This window comes from Miscanthus floridulus, chromosome 2, assembly GCF_019320115.1.
Source record: "Miscanthus floridulus cultivar M001 chromosome 2, ASM1932011v1, whole genome shotgun sequence".
Lineage (NCBI taxonomy): Eukaryota > Viridiplantae > Streptophyta > Magnoliopsida > Poales > Poaceae > Miscanthus > Miscanthus floridulus.
This window is the reverse complement of record NC_089581.1, coordinates 162,214,193-162,231,392: the sequence shown is the minus strand read 5'-3', so window position 1 is coordinate 162,231,392 and position 17,200 is coordinate 162,214,193. Positions and strand designations below refer to the sequence as shown.

Genomic DNA, 17,200 nt, shown 5'->3' with positions numbered 1-17,200 from the left:
CATAGCTTGTCTTTCGTTTTGCTCATCTAATATGTGCCAAAGTACAAATTATAGATAACTTCTCCTGAATATCATCTTCGAAAATGATTCTCACATTCATGAGATGTCATCTTTCAAGTGGTATTTTTATTCTAAAATCAATGTGCATGTTTCCTACAAGTATTCTATACTTGTGTGCACAAATTTAGGGGGAGGCTACTCTACAAGTTGGATGCTTTGAGACTAACACCTTTTTAAGCTTATTATGTGTGTAGTAGTCTCATTGCAAGAAAAATGGAGTCCCCAGAGTTAAGCATCGTACTTCAAATATCCACCACCTATTGCAAGTGGTAGAAATCAAATTAGTTTCCACATGTGGTATTTCTAAACCGATATCATCATGTTGATTTCATTTTGATATTTATATGCTTTCTCCATGCATTATATAGATTAAATTCCCTTGAGCAAAAATTTTCCAATTATGCATATGCTTTGTCTTCCACCATATGTATGCATATATTTAGGGGGAGCTTAGTCTATATAATGTGAGAGTCAAATTTTGTGACCTATTTCACTCTACACTCAAAGGATCACAAAGTTTGACCCTCCCTTGTGCTACTAATGTCTTTCTTTTTAGTGTTTGATTTCAAAGGAGGAGAATTTAGAGGACCAAAAGCAAGCATTAATAAGTAGGACCAAAAGCTAGATCATTTACAAGTGGTTATGGTCTACAAGTGGTGTCTACAAGTGGTAATAGTCCAAGAAAGGGAGGATAGTGGATTATGGATTAGCCTATGTGACGGGGAGTATTTATAGGAAGCAAGTCTTAAATCCATAATACCACATGGGGACATTTGCAAGGGTAAGATAAGTTTTTATATAGTCCTACAAGCAGTATCTTTTAGTATCATATAATCTTGCCCCTTGCATTGCATCCTAGCAAGTAGGTAGTTTTTAAATTTCAAAATTCTATTATTTGCTTGCTTTGGTCGTGTTGTCATCAATCACCAAAAAGGGGGAGACTGTAAGGAAAATAGACCCTAGGCCCATTTACTTTGGATTTTGGTGTTTGATGACCAACACAACCAAATTAGACTAATGAATTTGCAAGTAATTGTTTTGTAGTTCAATAGGGTGCAAGATGTGACTTGGACGAAGGCAATGTGATGATCTGATGATCAACACCTCAAGCAAGACCTTAGGAGCACAAGAGAAGATCCAAGATATTAAGTAAAGTCCAAGCACGAAGATAGGAACCAAGCCACACACAAGATCACGAAGAAACAAGCTCATAGAGGTGACCGGATGCTGGAGAAAAGCGACCGGACGCTCCGATTAGGAGGCTCGGCAACAACAGCAGCGACCGGATGCCAGATCGGACGCTAGCAGCAAACCAACTAGACACAGGACAGCAGCGTCTGATCGAGTATAGAGAGGTTCCAGAGTGGCGAATTTGCGACTAGACGTGTCCGATGGCAAGTGACCAGACGTTGGTAGCGTCCGATTAGTTATTCGCGGCTCCAACGGTTGGGACGACCAGACACGTCCGATCAGGACGTGATCAGCGTCCGGTCAGTAGCAAAAAGTGGGACTTCGTCCCTGACGGCTACTTTCTCAGTGGGACTTATAAATACAACCCCCAACCGGCCATTTGAGATGGGTGGAGCTGAGGAAACATATCAAGGGTGTTGATACACCATTTTAGTGATATCCACTTACACAATGCTTAGTGTTTCATTAGGTGATTAGCGTAGGTGCTTTTGCGAAGTGCTTAGGTTGATTAGACAACCGCTTATGCGCTTGCTCTAGGTTTAGACCTAGTGTTTAGTGAGGTTTGCATACCTCTTACCACTCGATGCTTGCTAGCACCATTGTTGTACATTGGAGGGGCTTGTAGTCTTATGAGATAACACCAACCGAGTTTGTGGTGTGGCCACCACCATGTACCAGAGGGAACAAGGCCTGTGGTGTTTTGGCCGGAAGCTTGATAGTGAAGACGGCGGGGAGCATCCGGGAGAGGCTTGCCGAAAGGCACGTCGGAGACTCACTTGCACGTGGGGAAGGCCTGAGGCTATCTACAGAGTTACCCGACCAAGTGCTTGGCCCTTGCGAGGGATTCCTTGCGAGCGGCTCTAACGAGGACCAGGGGGAAGCTTGCGCGCTTCTTGATACCTCGGTAAAAATACCGGAGTCATCGACGGGAGATTGCATATCTCGATCTTGCTCTTTAGCTTCCACATTTACATTGATTTTATTACCCCTTTCGTGGTAGAGATAGCAACACACTAGCAAAACTGTAGTTGCACATTTAGATAGTTTATCTTTTGCATAGATTTTGCTAGGGTTAGAAAAAGAGGCCATAGTCTAGGAGTTAGATTTTTAAGTTGCCTAATTCACCCCCGCTCTTAGGCATCACGGTCCACTTCATTGCCGTTTGGGGGGAAGACCATGGTGTTCGGTGGAGATTTCAGATAGGTTCTTCCAATTGTTCGGAGAGGGTGAAGGGCTCAGGTAGTTGGTGCCTCGCTACGGATGTTGTACCTTTGGGATTCCATGCGACATCTAAAATTGGTGCGCAACATGAGGGCAAAGAGCGACCTGTGGTTTGCAGAATACTTGTTGCATGGCAGTGGAGGTTCTAAGGAGGCAACTGTTGATGATGAAATCCATCTTCCTCATGATATATGTGTTCTGCACACCGGAGAAGATATTAATCTTGATACTCTAATTGATTGCATATTTCCTAACCTCAATGCAAATATGTCAAGCAAAGATTATATCACCTCTCGAGCGATATTATCTACGTGGAATGAATGGGTTGATATGATTAATATGAAGATGATAGGTCATTTCCACGGGGATGAGATGGTGTACCATAGCTTTGACTACGTGGTGGATGATCCGCACAACTACTACCCCAAGAAATTCTTTAACACTTTGACACCCAATGGTCTACCTCCACATGTGTTGAAGCTGAAGATTGGTTGTTCGATCATATTGCTTAGGAACATTGACCCTGTGAACGGACTTTGTAATAGTACCAGGCTTATCATACGGGGATTCTAAAAGAATACCATAGACGTAGAAATTATGTTGGGACAGCACGCTAGAAAGCGAGTTTTTCTACCTCGAATACCCGTATGCCCATCGGACGATGAGATGTTCCCTTTCCAATTTAAGCGAAAGCAGTTCCCTATTCGGCTTAGCTTCGCAATGACTATTAACAAGGCACAGGGGCAGACTATCCCTAATGTCAGGGTATACTTGCCAGAACCAGTGTTCTCGCATGGCCAATTATATGTGGCGCTATTAAGAGCTACAACAAGATCAAACATTAGGATCTTGGCTGTGCCGGCTGCTGAGAAGGACGTGAACAAGGGAAAAAGGAAATGGAAGGGAAGAAGAGACCGATAAAGGATATATTCACAAAGAATATTATATATAATGAGGTTCTAACTCTATGAAAGAGATAATGCATTACACGTCAATACATATTTTTTCAAGATATATCAATAGCACTTTAACTTTAAAAATTAACAAACAACTTATGTGCAGGATACTTCTAACTACAGCTTGAACTATTTGCATGCTTCAGCTATAATAAGTTAGATGCCGCATGTTGGACTTGAAAATCTTCTGGATTATCTTTGATTGGTGACCAGCTACAGCTTGGTGTTCGTGCAAAGCACATTCTCTTGGTCGAAATATTGAGAGATTAGATTCTTAATTGTACAATATATTGTAAAACATGTATTATAAAACATAAACTTATTATGATTAAGGTGAATGCCCATGTATTGCAACTTGTAAAACATCACGATTGCAGTATCTATTTTAGATATAGTATAACACGCGCTCATACATATGTTATCGTGATATTATGTATACCCGTCGCAATGCATAGGCATTTAACTAGTGAGGAAATATACTTCAAAGATGATGAGATGATAATATGCAAACTCACCAACAGCAGCATGGCACAGCAACACCCTCGAGTCTCCTCTACAGCGAGTAATCAGAGAGAGTAGCAGTCACAGGCTCTGTTCACTGGTTGGTTTTTGGGCTGATAAGCCCGGCTGGTGCTGGTTTGTTGTGAGACAAAAACACTGTTGATTGGCTAATAAGCCCTGGCTGAAACCAACAAGCGAAAGGCTGAGAGTGGGGGTGGTTAGCAGCAAGACCTCATGAGGGGCACGCGATGTCCTAAAGTGCGCAGGCGATGGCAGCCTACCACCACCACACGGGAGGGATCGCCTTCTGCTCCAATTCGTATGGCAGGGGCCACGGTGAGGGCTCCAAGTCAGTGGGCGACCTCGCACTACTCGCCCACAGGGAAGCCGCATCTCCCCATCCAATGAATGCCTGCCCAGATCTGCTAGGGACCACGCCGATGCACCGTCCTGCCAGATCTAGGAAGGCTGGTGGAGTTTGCCGAGGTGATAGGCGTGGATCACCCACCGTGGATGTCGTCCAAGCATGCTGACCTGCCGCCGTGCGTCCTATCGGGCTTCCCATAGCCTGGCGCCACCGAGCGTCCGAGCCTGAGGTGGTCATGGCGACGCAGGCGTGCGAGCAGGCTAGGGCGGACTTTGGTAGAGGGCGGAGGCGCGAGAGGGACCGAAGGCTATGGGAGGGCGCCGACGGCCAACACAGTCATGGGTGGAGGGCAGACAGGTCCTAGCCAACAGCGCAGAACTAGATCTAGTGCTAGTGCCTGCGCACGTGATCCCTCATCGTTGGAGACACGCCGAGCTCCAGGGCGTGGTTGGGGGTCAGGAGTGGTGTGTTTGATTTTTTTGGGTTATTTGGATTCACACCATTACAATTTTCGTTCTTCTGAGATGTACCATTACAATTCACCTATTTAGAAACTTGCCATTACAATTGTTCCCGTACCCGGTTCATGCCATTTTCTACTCTTGGAACAACACCGGACCCACTTGTAGACTGTCATATGTTCGTATAGCTAAACATACTCCTCTGACTACCTTTCCCCCACTCAATGACATGTGGGTCTGCATGGTCATCCCCTTCCTCTCACCGGTCACCACTTCCCACCTACGTGTCTTCATGCGCTTCAGCTGGCCAAGGGCTCGATGGAGCAGCGGATTCGAGTTCCTCCCGACCGCACGCCTAGATCTGCCACAACTGCGGTGGGCCGACATGTTCGCACGCTGAACAAGCTCCTCGACCATCCTAGGAGAGCTCCGCCCACGCTGCTTCGAGCCACCACGATCACCGCCGTCGATGTTGACGTCGCCGCCCATGTCCTCACCAACGTGCAGCCCTTGACCCTACCATGCTGCCGCTGCTGGCTGGCTCAAAGCTCGTGGTGCACCTCAGTATCACCTGTCGTCTGTCGTAGGGCGGACTACGACGTGGCCATGATCGTCGGCTCGCCCAAGCTATGGCTATGCTTGCCAAGCCAGACCCGAGGCGCTAACTACAAGTGGAAGGGGGTCCGCCCCGATGTCGTGGACTGAGATGAAGGGAGAAGGCGAGGGGCTCTGGGCGGATAGGGGCACGCCGATGGGCAGGGGCCATCTCTAGCGAGGTGCATATGGGGGCGGGCAAGGGAACGCTGATGGGCGAGGAGGAGCTCCGCTAGCCATGGCGCATGGGAGCTCTGCCAACCATGGCCGCGCGAGAGCTCGAGGCGGAAGAGCTCTGGCCCTCCATGGTCACGTGGGAGCTCCTCCCTGCCATGGCCAAGGGGCATGACGACGGTCGACACCCACTGGTCGCCATGGGAGTTGGTAAAGAAGCTGTCATGGAAAGACATGGAAGGAAGGAGGAAGAAGATGACTAGTGGGGTCCACACGTAAGTGAGATAGAGAGAGTAAGGTGGAAGGGGTAGTTTTGTCCATACGAAAATACAATGATGTTGTGGACGCTTGCAGCTGGGCCCAAGGCCTCTCTAGACGTATATCGTGGCATATTTTAAACATAAGAAGAATTGTAATGGTGAGGTTCAGAATAGGTGAATAGTAATGGCATTTCTCCAAACTTTGAAATTGTAATGGTATCAATAAAAAATCCTTTTTCGGTCGGCGTAGGCTTCCGTGATTGTGACATGCGTGGGGCGCGGCTTCGATCCGTGCGTGGGATGGAGGGCATGGGGGTGAGAACTGAGAAGGCGGGGTGAGAAGCCTGGCATTCGTATCGAATCATAGCCATCGGATTTGGTTTAGGTGTTTTATTAGTTCTTAAATTTAATAAAGACGAGTTCCTGTGTGTATTTTTCTGGGTGTACAATGGTTGAAGGCTGTTAGTGGGGGGACGTTTTTCTGGAAAGACCTTGTATATTTTTGATTGATCCATTATAGTAGAGATTTCTGATAAGGGCTGTCATATGAAAAATTAAGAGATCTCCCGTCTTAATCATTGGCAGACAGATCAATCCTGACACATTAACAAAAAAGTTACAGAGGTTGATATGATGCGTTAAAAAAGCTACAAAGGTCGATATTAAGTCATACAGTCTGTTCGTTTGTTGGTTTCGGCCAAGACTTATCAGCCATAGTACAATATTTTTCTTTTACAATAAACCAGCACCAGCCGGGCTTATCAGTCAGAAACCAACCAGTGAACAGGCTGATAAAAACACATGGATAGTATGAAAAAGCTACAAAGTTATGATATATTTATATCTAAATAATTATACGTTTTGCAACGGAAGGAAAGATATATTAAGATGTATTTTAATTTGATACAAGTTTAATAGAATATTGTTATTTATTGTCAACATTAACTTATATTATGGATGTGACAGTCATCATAAAATAAATTAAAAAAATATAAACAGATATGTACCATTCACGTTATCGTTTTGCATGAATATTTAGTAGTTTTTTTTTTCTTCCGTTGCAACGTACGGGTATATTTGCTAGTAATAATAAAGAGGCAAAATTTCAACCTATTTTTTCATCCATCTATTTTTAGTCCATCTATCTTAAGCTACCGGACACTAGAGAGTTTCTTCCGCATAGATATATATATATATATATATATATATATATATATATATATATATATATATATATATATATAACACGTGCTCATATGAATTAGAGTAGCTCTTATCTAGCACGATATTAAGTCCGATTCCAAAAACAAAAAAGGAAACGTTGTAAGTGAATCGTGAATATTCGTTTTATATAGGGAACGCAGAGACATGAGATTGAGTTTAGATACATTACGCTTGGAAGATAAAAACAGGAAAAAAGGAAAAAAAAAGAAAACGTTACGAGTGAATCCTAATCTAAATATTCAGTTGCACTAGATCTGGCCGTATTATTTTCCTTCATACGTGATGAAACAGAGACCGAACCGACGACGCTCTCTCCTACTCAAAAGTATATATAAAAAAAACTGGCCAATCACGTGCATAAACAAATCACCTCATTTGCAGTATTTCCTTACCTGGCAAGCTCACCCTTGACTCAGTTTGTTCCTCTCCACTTAATGGCAAAACAAGCTGAAACACTGTTTCAGCTGATTTGTCGTGAGAGCAAAATACTATTCTGACTAAAAAATAAACTGAAAAGTACAGATTATAAGAGAAACAAACATGACCAATATTGTCCTATCAGACATAAAGTGGATACTTTGTTTTCAAATTCCACAATTATTGTTTTGATCTATTGTTGTTTTGGTCCCAAACGTCATAGACCAGAGCGCTCCGGCTACCACCTCACTTCGTGTATCAGGCTTTTAATCAAGGGTTATTGAGATCGCTGCCATTATAATTTTGCAACTTTTGAGATACGTCATTATAATTTATCTATTCGGAACCATGCCATTATAATTCTTGCATTGCCTGAAATGCGACACTTTGAACGCTTTTCAGGACGTTGGGTCCACGTGCAGTTAACTGTATTCTAGTATTGCCCAAAATACCCTCTACCTTTTTCAATCTCCATGTGACTGACGTGTGGTCCCACTCGTCATCTTCTTCCTTCCTTTCTTCTCCAAGCCCGTAGCAAGATGCCGCTCCAATGGAAACCGTCGCGCTAGTGCGCATCCAAGCCTTCGCTATGACTGGCGTGTCCCACATCCCGGTGCCGTACATCCAGCCGCCAGAGCACCTCCTTCCCCGTTGCCCTCCCCCGTCGCCGCTGTGCTCTCGGTGTCAGTCGTCGACCTCTCGTTCCCCACCACGGCCAACGTTGTCCGTGCCACGTGCGAGGATTAGGGCGCCTTCCACCATGTGGTCGGCCATGGCGTGCAGGGGAGCTCCTCGATGCAGTGTGCGACCGACCTGCAGCAAGGCGGGAGGCGAGCTGCGAGCTGCGGCCATGGCATCGGGCCATCGATGCGGGAGGCCGGGTTCGCGAGCGTGAGCGCGAGTAGCTGCAGCGAGGCAGGAGACAAGCTGCGGCCATGGCGTTGGACCGTAGTGCGAGAGGCCAGACTCGCGAGCATGAGCGGCTACAGCGAGGCGTGGGGCGAGCTGCGAGCTACGGCCATGGCGTTGGACAGTGGTGCGGGAGGCCGGGCTTGCGAGCGCATGCAGCTGCAGTGGGCGGCCAGGCTTGCGAGTAGGAGTGGCGAGGCACGAGCGGCTACAGGCCTGTACGGCAGCGCGGTGGTGCCCGACATCGGCAGCGGGAATCGTGGGGTCACGCGATGCTGGCGCGAGCACGCGGCCGAGGGGGACTTTAATCCACCGTGGGCATGGGGGCCGACTACGGCGACGGTGGGCTGCGGCGCGGGCACAGAGCCCACCCGAGCCTGGCGGCATGCGGACCAGAGCCAGCGAGGGAAAGAGAGGAGGAAGAAGACAGTGGAGCTCACGCGTCAGTGATGTGGGGAAAGAGAGGGGCAGGGACATTTTAGATAATATGAAAATTGATAGGTCTGCAGGTGGGTCCAACAATATCAAAAGTGTACAAAGTGGCATATTTCAAACAATGAAAGAATTATAATGACATGGTTCCAAATAGATGAATTGTAGTGGCGTATTTCAGAAGTTCAAAAATTATAATGGCACCAATCCAAATGACCCTTTAATTAACATAGAAAAATTAACAAGCAAATAAGGGAAGCTCGATGGCCGATGGGGATGGAAAAAATCAAGCACTAAACCTCTTCCGTTATATTATTTTTCCATTTTTATTTACCCTTTTTTTTTCTTATTTTCACCATAAATATAAAACTAATAATAAACAAATATTATGGTACTTGAGCAATTAGACCTCTTTCTTAATAAAATAGATAATTTCACCACTAAATTATTGATGTGGTAAATCATTGATGTAGTTTTAAATTAAAAAAAATCTTATTACAACAATATGATATACTCAATGGTCTAATTAATCAAATCGTAACCTGAAATCTTGAGCAATTTGTTGTCTAGTTTAGTCTAGACAAATGTGACTCTAAAGTTTATGCATATACCGGTGAAAGACATGACGGGGGCAACCATGTGGAAAATTAGGAGAGTTCTTTTATTATAATCATCAAAGGATATGGCCGTCCTTGATACGTCAGCAATTAACTCCTTACTGACTATATATATAATCATCAAAAATAGAATTACAAAATTTTGTGGGTTCACAAAGAAAGTCATCAGAACTCAATATTGAACTGTACCAACAAATAGATAGTATGATATTAAAATTATGATATATTTAAAACTAAATATGTTTGTGCTTTGCAATAGAAGAAAAAATCTATCAAGATTGTATTTTAATCTGATACATATTTAATAAGACATCATGTGTTGCCAACATTAGCTTAAGTATTATGGATGTTATAGTCTTCTTAAAATAAACTATAGCTTTAAAAATTTATAGAAGGATAAAACATAAATAGGTAAGTATTATCTTGGCCCTCATTTTCTATGAATGTTTGATAGCCTTTTTTATGAATGTTTCCTAGCTTTTTCTTTCCCGTTGCAATGCCCGGGCATATTTGCTAGTTATTGCTCAATTGAAATGTTTACATTCAGAATTACAGGAGGAGAACTAAGCCACACATGACGGCCAGCTCCAAGAGAACATGCATATTTAGCTAAACAATCAGCCTCCCTATTGCATTCCCTACCTTCATGTGCAAAACACACATAATCAAAGGATTTTGCCCTTTCCTGGATATCCTTGAGGATCATCACATAAGCACAAAGAGGCATTTCATTAATGTTACTCAACACATGTTTTGGCAATCTGACGCCACTATAATCCTTCGAATACCACAATCTTCAGCAAGAGCTAGTGCCTCCAAGCAAGCCATTCCTTTCAGAGTCTCAGGTTCAGTTATATTTGGTATAACCATAGCACTAGCTGCAATAAACTCCCCTCGATCATTACGGCAAACCACTCCAACAGTTCCTTTGGATCCTGCTCGGTCTACAGCAACATCTGTATTTATTTTGCATTTACCTTGATCTGGTGCTTTCCAAAGCCGAGTTTTTTTTGTTTAAATTGAAGTTGGTTCCCTCTCTTAAGCTCCATTCCCCCTTATCATTTCTAGTTCTTCAATCTGTCGATTGATCATAACCATTATGGAGAAAAGGGTCTGAAAGACTCCCGCGTGAATTGCCTTCCTTCTTGCCCGCCATATTGCCCAACAAGTAACAAGGACTCGTATCCCATCAGCTTGAGGAATATTGCAGCACATAAAGGTAACCCATTGCTTTGGGTCAGAGATGCGCAAATGAGCAACTAAATCTGTTATATCCTCATCCAGCAGAGCCCAAACACATTTGGACATTGTGCAGAAAAGCAAAGAATGCTTCCAAGTATCATCAACAACTCCACAATGAGATGTAGCTGTCAGGTTCCTGCTTTTCAGCACACTTGCAGTTGGAATTGAATTCAGAGCAAGACGCCAGCAGAACACTTAAATTTTTTATGGTAGCTTCATACCCCATAGTTTTTTCCATTCTTTTTGACTTGTTGCAGAATCAGAACAATTAGCTCGGCCTTCAAAGTAATCCTCCCTGCTTTTCTTAAGCTCAATCAACATTCGATAATCAGAGCGTACAGTAAAGAGACCATTTTTCTCATGATGCCAAGCCCAACAATCTTTCTGTTTTCTCATGCTTAAAGGTATCTGAAGAATTGCTTCACTGTCAATTTGATAGAAAACACGCTTCACTAACTCGGACTTCCATGTCATAGTGGTATGATCAATCAGTTCACATACTTATGTATTGCTTGATCACATCCTTTGGCTCAGAACCAACAAAGAAGAATGCATCAACGACACCAGCCTCAGCCATCCACAGTGTGTCGATCCGCCCGTTCTCCTGGGCAGTGGCCCCATCCCAACCTGGTGCAAGCACATCGATCTGCATCTCCGCTGCGTTGAGCCAGAAGAAGCCAGACGACGCCCGATCACCGTGCCCAATCATGAAGGGGATCGAGCCATACAAACCGAAGGGCGATTCATGGAGGTACTCGAAGACATCGAGGTTGAAGAGGCGGTAGGGCTCGGACTCCTCGACCCCCGGACCGCGGGTGGGGCGGAGGGCGAGCGAGGTGGACCCGTGCTCCGGGAGACCGTAGACGAAGTCGGCGCCATAGAACGATACGTCGAAGGTGATGGACTGCGGACCGCAGGGGCGCTTGTCGGTGTGGCTCCGGAAGTGCTCCTCCCACGTCTCGTCCTCCGGCTTGGACTCCCGCATCGGCTCGAAGTCGAAGAGGCCGTGGGAGTTGAAGGAGAGCACCGGATCGCCCGATCCAGCGCGGCGGACGGTAAGCTCGAACGGATCGTGCTTAACGACTACGTCAAGGTCAGAGGAGAGAGCGACGGTGGACACGCCGGCGGCGGTCTTGGGCTCGGGGAGGTGGAGCGTGCGGGCCTCGAGGTCCGGGAGGAGGACATCGGGGACGTGGAACCGGCGGTGCGGCGGGGTGGCGGTGGAGTAGAGTAGTCCTCATCGATCTGGAGCCGCAGCGCGTGCGGGGTCAGCGCGGAGAGGCGGAGCACGAGGGGCCGCGGGCGGGACGGGTGGGACTGCTCGGCGGAGATGAAGCCGTCGGGGGAGTGTAGAGTGGAAGCGATCAAGTGGACGGCTCTATTGATAATTGGCGTATTATACATATATATAGATTATATCGGTGGCCTTAGGCCATTCCTATACAAGCGAGCGGCTAAGCGTGCTAAGCGGAGGTGGGCGTGGCATGAAGACCAGGCGCGCCAGGCGACTCGGTAGCGCGCGTACAGCGGATCGTGGGCGCGGCGAGTGCGTGATCTGGGCACGAGCCGGCGCGAGTCTTGAGCGATGCGGAAGACCAGGGACGCCGTTAGCTGGTGATGGACTTCTTCTGCTGACACCCCCCTCAGTGTCGACGGCACCGTGCGTGACGGAGAGACTGTCTCTGAAGTCGAAGAAGAGCACTGAAGGAAGCCCTTTGGTGAACATATCCGCGAGTTGCCGTGCGCTTGGAACGTGAGTGACTCGGAGCTCGCCGAGGGCCACCTTCTCTCTGACGAAGTGTATGTCAAGCTCAATGTGCTTGGTACGCCGATGATGAACGGGGTTCCGTGACATGTATACTGAAGATATATTGTCACAGAACGCGACGGTGGCCGATGGCACCTTGTACAACAGCTCGCCCAAGAGTTGACGTAGCCAGGAGCATTCGGCGACGGCGTTGGCGATGGCGCGGTACTCCGCCTCGGCACTCGACCTCGAGACCGTGGTTTGTCGTTTGGACGACCACGAAATGAGGGATGAGCCGAGGAAAACGCAGAAGCCCGACGTGGAACGCCGTGTGTCTGGACAACCGGCCCAGTCGGCGTCCGAGTAGGAGGTGATCGTCGGTGAGTCGATGGTGCGCACCTGAACACCGTAGTCGATGGTGCCTTTGACATACCGTAGTATGCGCTTGAGCATCGTGAGGTGAACGTCCCATGGAGCATGCATGTGCAGGCAAACCTGCTGCACGGCATACGCGATGTCGGGGCGGCTGATCGTCAGATACTGGAGGGCACCTGCAAGACTCCGGTAAGTAGTAACGTCGTCGAGGGGAGTGCCATCAGACGCCGAGGCCTTCTGCTTCGTATCGGCCGGTGTGGGAACTAGTTTACAGTCCGCCATGCCAGCTCTGTCGAGGAGCTCTTCCGCGTACTGTGCCTGTGAGAGAAAGAAGCCACCGTTCGTGCGACGAACGCCAATGCCGAGGAAATGGTGTACAGGACCCATGTCCTTGACGGCGAACGCATCATGAAGACGCCTGATGATGTGTCGGAGAAGATCGCTTGATGACGCGGACAAGATCATGTCGTCGACGTAGAGGAGCAAGTACGCCATGGCGCCGTTCTTGTTGTAGACGAACAAGGATGTGTCAGCCCGTGACTGTACAAAGCCGAGGGCGGTCACATGCTCGACGAAGCGGTTGAACCATGCTCGAGGTGCTTGACGGAGACCGTAGAGGGACCTAGAGAGGAGGCAGACGTCGTTCAATCGCGTGGGGTCGACGAAGCCAGTTGGCTGCTGGCTGTAGACGCGCTCTTGAAGGTTGCCGTGTAGAAAGGCGTTGGAGACGTCGAGCTGGTGAGCCGGTCATCTGTGTGTTGCGACGAGAGTGAGGACTGTCCGGATGGTCGCCGGCTTGATCACCGGCGAGAACGTCTCGCCAAAATCAATGCCGGGTCGTTGGTTGAACCCTCGCACAACCCACCGAGCTTTGTAACGCTCGAGTGTGCCGTTGGGCTTCATTTTGTGCTTGAACACCCACTTCCCGGTGATGATCCGTGCACGGAGAGGTCGTGGCACAAGTGTCCACGTCTTGTTAGCCTGTAGTGTGTCAAATTCGGATTTCATTGTAGCATACCAGTGGGGGTCCTTGACGGCGGAGCGGACGCTGCGGGGCACCGGCGAGATAGGGTCCGTCGCAACCAGGGCGTACTTCGGGTTGGGTTTATGGATCCCAGCCCTTGCCCTTGTCACCATCGGATGTGCCGGTTGTGCTGGTGGAGGTGACACAGGTGGAGTCGACGGCGCTGAGGTGCTTGTTGAGGACGGCGAGGCTGAAGCAGCAGGCGTCGAGGTGGACATGGGCGACGTCGCGCTGCGACCTGATGAGGAGACACAACTCGGTGCAGATGGTGATGTTGCGGGGTGTGCTGGGCGCCCGGACCGTGGCTTCTGTGGAGGAGGCGTCAACTCATCGACGAGGCGAGGTGGTGGCGCCACTGTATGACGCGGACGCGGCACGTCATCGTCGATGTCGGAGGGTGGCGACGTCGTGCGCGTGGCTGGCTGGGAGATGTCGTGGAAGGGGAAGACACCCTCGTCGAAGAGGACGTGCCGGGACGTGATGACGCGGCCGGTGGCGAGGTCATAGCAGCGGTACCCGCGGTGATCCACTGGATATCCGATGAAGACACACGTCGTTGATCGGGCGGCGAGCTTGTGTGGTGAGGTTGCGATCAAGTTGGGGAAGCAACGGCAGCCGAACACGCGAAGCTCGCTGTAGTCAGGCGGTGTGCCGAAGAGAAGCTCGTGTGGTGTCAGCGTCCCAGTGGTGCGGTAGGGCCTTCTGTTTATCAGGTGGGTCACCGTGGCGAGAGCTTCGGCCCAAAATGGCAAGGGAGCTGCACTGTGAATTAGTAAGGTACGCAAACAATCGTTAATTGTGCGTAAACTCCGTTCGGCTTTCCCGTTTTGTTGGGAAGTGTACGGGCATGAGAGCCGAAACTGGATGCCGAGGGAAGAAAGGAGACTCATGGCAATGGTGTCGTACTCCTTGCCATTGTCACTCTGAATGGCTAGGACAGGCAGTCGGAATTGAGTATGAACATAGGCGATGAAGCATTTGATGGTGGAAAAGACATCGGACTTGTTTCTAAGTGGAACTATCCAAAGATAATGAGTGAAATCATCAAGAAAGACCACATAGTATTTATAACCCGAGTGACTGAGGACTGGTGATGTCCATACATCCGAATGAACAATTTGGAAAGGGAAAAAAGACTTGCTGCTAGAATCAGAAAAAGGTAAACGAGCATGCTTGCCCAAACGACAAGACGAACAAGAGTGAGCATCAGCTTTATTACAAGAGAAATCAAAATTATGCAAAATCTGAGAAGTAACGGGCTGGCCAGGATGGCCCAGCCGCTGATGCCACAAGGTAGTCGCCGTGGATGCCGTGAGTGCTTGATGACGTGGGAGACGAATCGGGTAGAGATCGCCGCTGCTCTCACATCGGAGCATCTCCGCCCTGGTAGGAAGATCCTTGATTGAAAAACCATGGGGGTCAAATTCAATAGATACATTATTATCACGAGTTAAGCGACGAACTGAAACCAGGTTCTTGATGAGTGAGGGGGAAACAAGAACATTGTTTAACAGTAAGGGAGTAGAGGCAATAGGGATGGAGGTATGGGCTCGATGTGTAACCGGCATCTGAGCACCATTACCGACTGTGATAATGGATGAATAAGGATGAAGGACGGAGGGTGGAAAAGTACCAGGAGACGACGACAAGTGAGAGGTTGCACCGGTGTCGAAGTACCAGTCAAATGTGCTCTGGGGCTGTTGTGGAACGCCGGCCGACTGAAGAGCCGCGTAGAGCGCGCTGGTGTCGAAGGAGTTGTTGCCGGCATCGTTCATGTTCGGGTGGATGTGCGCGGCGGTCATGGCCTGTTGAGGTTGGAACGGCGGGCGGGGGCCCAGGACGCCGGCGCCGGGAGCACGCAAAGGCATTGGCCACGCCTGTACATGGGTTGTAACCCGTGGCCCACGGCGCGGACGGTGCACTGGAGGAGTTGGCGTTGTTGTTGGAGCGAGAACCACCGCCGCCATTGTTCCGGCCGCCGCCGTTGCCGCGACGACGGTCGTAACGGTTGTTGGAGCGGTTGCTGCCGCTGTTGCCATTCCCGGTGTTACCGGTCTTATTGTTGGAGCGCGGAGCATGAGTTCCGGAGGAGGAATCCTTGGTGCCGGAGGATGATGATGAGCCGCCATGGGTGGCTCCATGGTACGCGGTCAGTGCCTGACCCGCCTCGACGGTGGCGTCGTGCTGGAAACTGAGCTCCTCGAGAATGAGGAAGGAGCGGGCGCTCTGGAAGGTGTGCGGCGTCGACTTCGACGTGATCACCGGCTTGACGTAGCGGAATTTGGGGTTGAGGCCGCGGAGGAGATTGATCACTTGGCTCGGCTCGGAGACGGGATGGCCGATATCGCGCAGTTGATCGGCGATCCGCTTGAGCTTGGTGCAGTAGTCATTGATGCACATGTCGCCTTGCACCATGGAACGCAGCTCGGCTTCTAGGTACACCGCGCGCTACATCTCATTGTCCTGAAAGAGATCCTCCACGGCATGCCAGAGGGTATAGGCATCGTGACGATCACGACGGACGATGTCGAAGACACCTTTGGACACGGTGGCGAGTATCCAGTTGACGACGCACGAGTCCACCATGCGCCACTCGCCATCGCGCTCGTCGTCGGGAGTCGTCGAGCGGACATGGCTCTTGATGCCGAACTTGCCAAGCGTGGAGTCGAAGAAATGACGCCACTGGCTGAAATTGCCGTCATCCAAATCAAGAATGACTGGAATGTGGTGGCGAATGGAGAGGCTCTGAATTTGCGATGCAGGGACAGGCTCAGCGTCGAAGCCATCACTGGAAGATTCAGAATGGACAGAGGAAGGAGCCATAGGAGCGGAAGGGGAGGCAAGGGATTGTGTAGGATCGAAGAGGAGGCTGATACCATGTAGAGTGGAAGCGATCAACTGGACGGCTCTATTGATCATTGGCGTATTACATATATAGATTACATCGGTGGCCTTAGGCCATTCCTATACAAGCGAGCGGCTAAGCGGAGGCGGGCGCGGCATGAAGACCAGGCGCGCCAGGCGACTCGGTAGCGCACGTACAGCGGATCGTGGGCGCGGCGAGTGCGTGATCTGGGCACGAGCCGGCGCGAGTCTTGAGCGCTGCGGAAGACCAGGGACGCCGTTAGCTGGTGATGGACTTCTTCTGCTGACAGGGAGACGGCGAGGGAGAGCGGCGCGTCGAGCGAGTGCGGGGCGCGGGTCCGAGCGCGCTTGCAGAAGGGCGTCTGGTTGCAGTTGCGGAACTCGTCCTTCTTCCACGCGCGCGCGGCGGGGGAGGCCTCAGCGAGGAGCATGAGCAGGAGGAGGAGCGGGGCGGCTAGCCGCGGCGGCGGGGGATCCATGGTGCGCGCGGCGGGGCGGGGCGGCGCGGACGGGTGGATCTGGGACTGGAGACAGTAGCAGACTGCCCTTGCCTGGGGAGGCTC

At 49.3% G+C, this 17,200-nt stretch overlaps 1 protein-coding gene across 1 annotated transcript; it reads right to left on the bottom strand.

The window, feature by feature from the left end:
• Positions 1 to 15,570: 15,570 nt before the first annotated feature.
• LOC136537363 (uncharacterized) lies at positions 15,571 to 16,753 on the bottom strand. Its single transcript, XM_066529356.1, has 2 exons — positions 15,631 to 16,753; positions 15,571 to 15,577 (listed from the first exon to the last, which is right to left on the bottom strand). The coding sequence occupies exons 1-2, from the start codon at positions 16,185 to 16,187 to the stop codon at positions 15,571 to 15,573; spliced, it is 564 nt and encodes a 187-aa protein (XP_066385453.1). The 5' UTR covers positions 16,188 to 16,753.
• Positions 16,754 to 17,200: the final 447 nt, after the last annotated feature.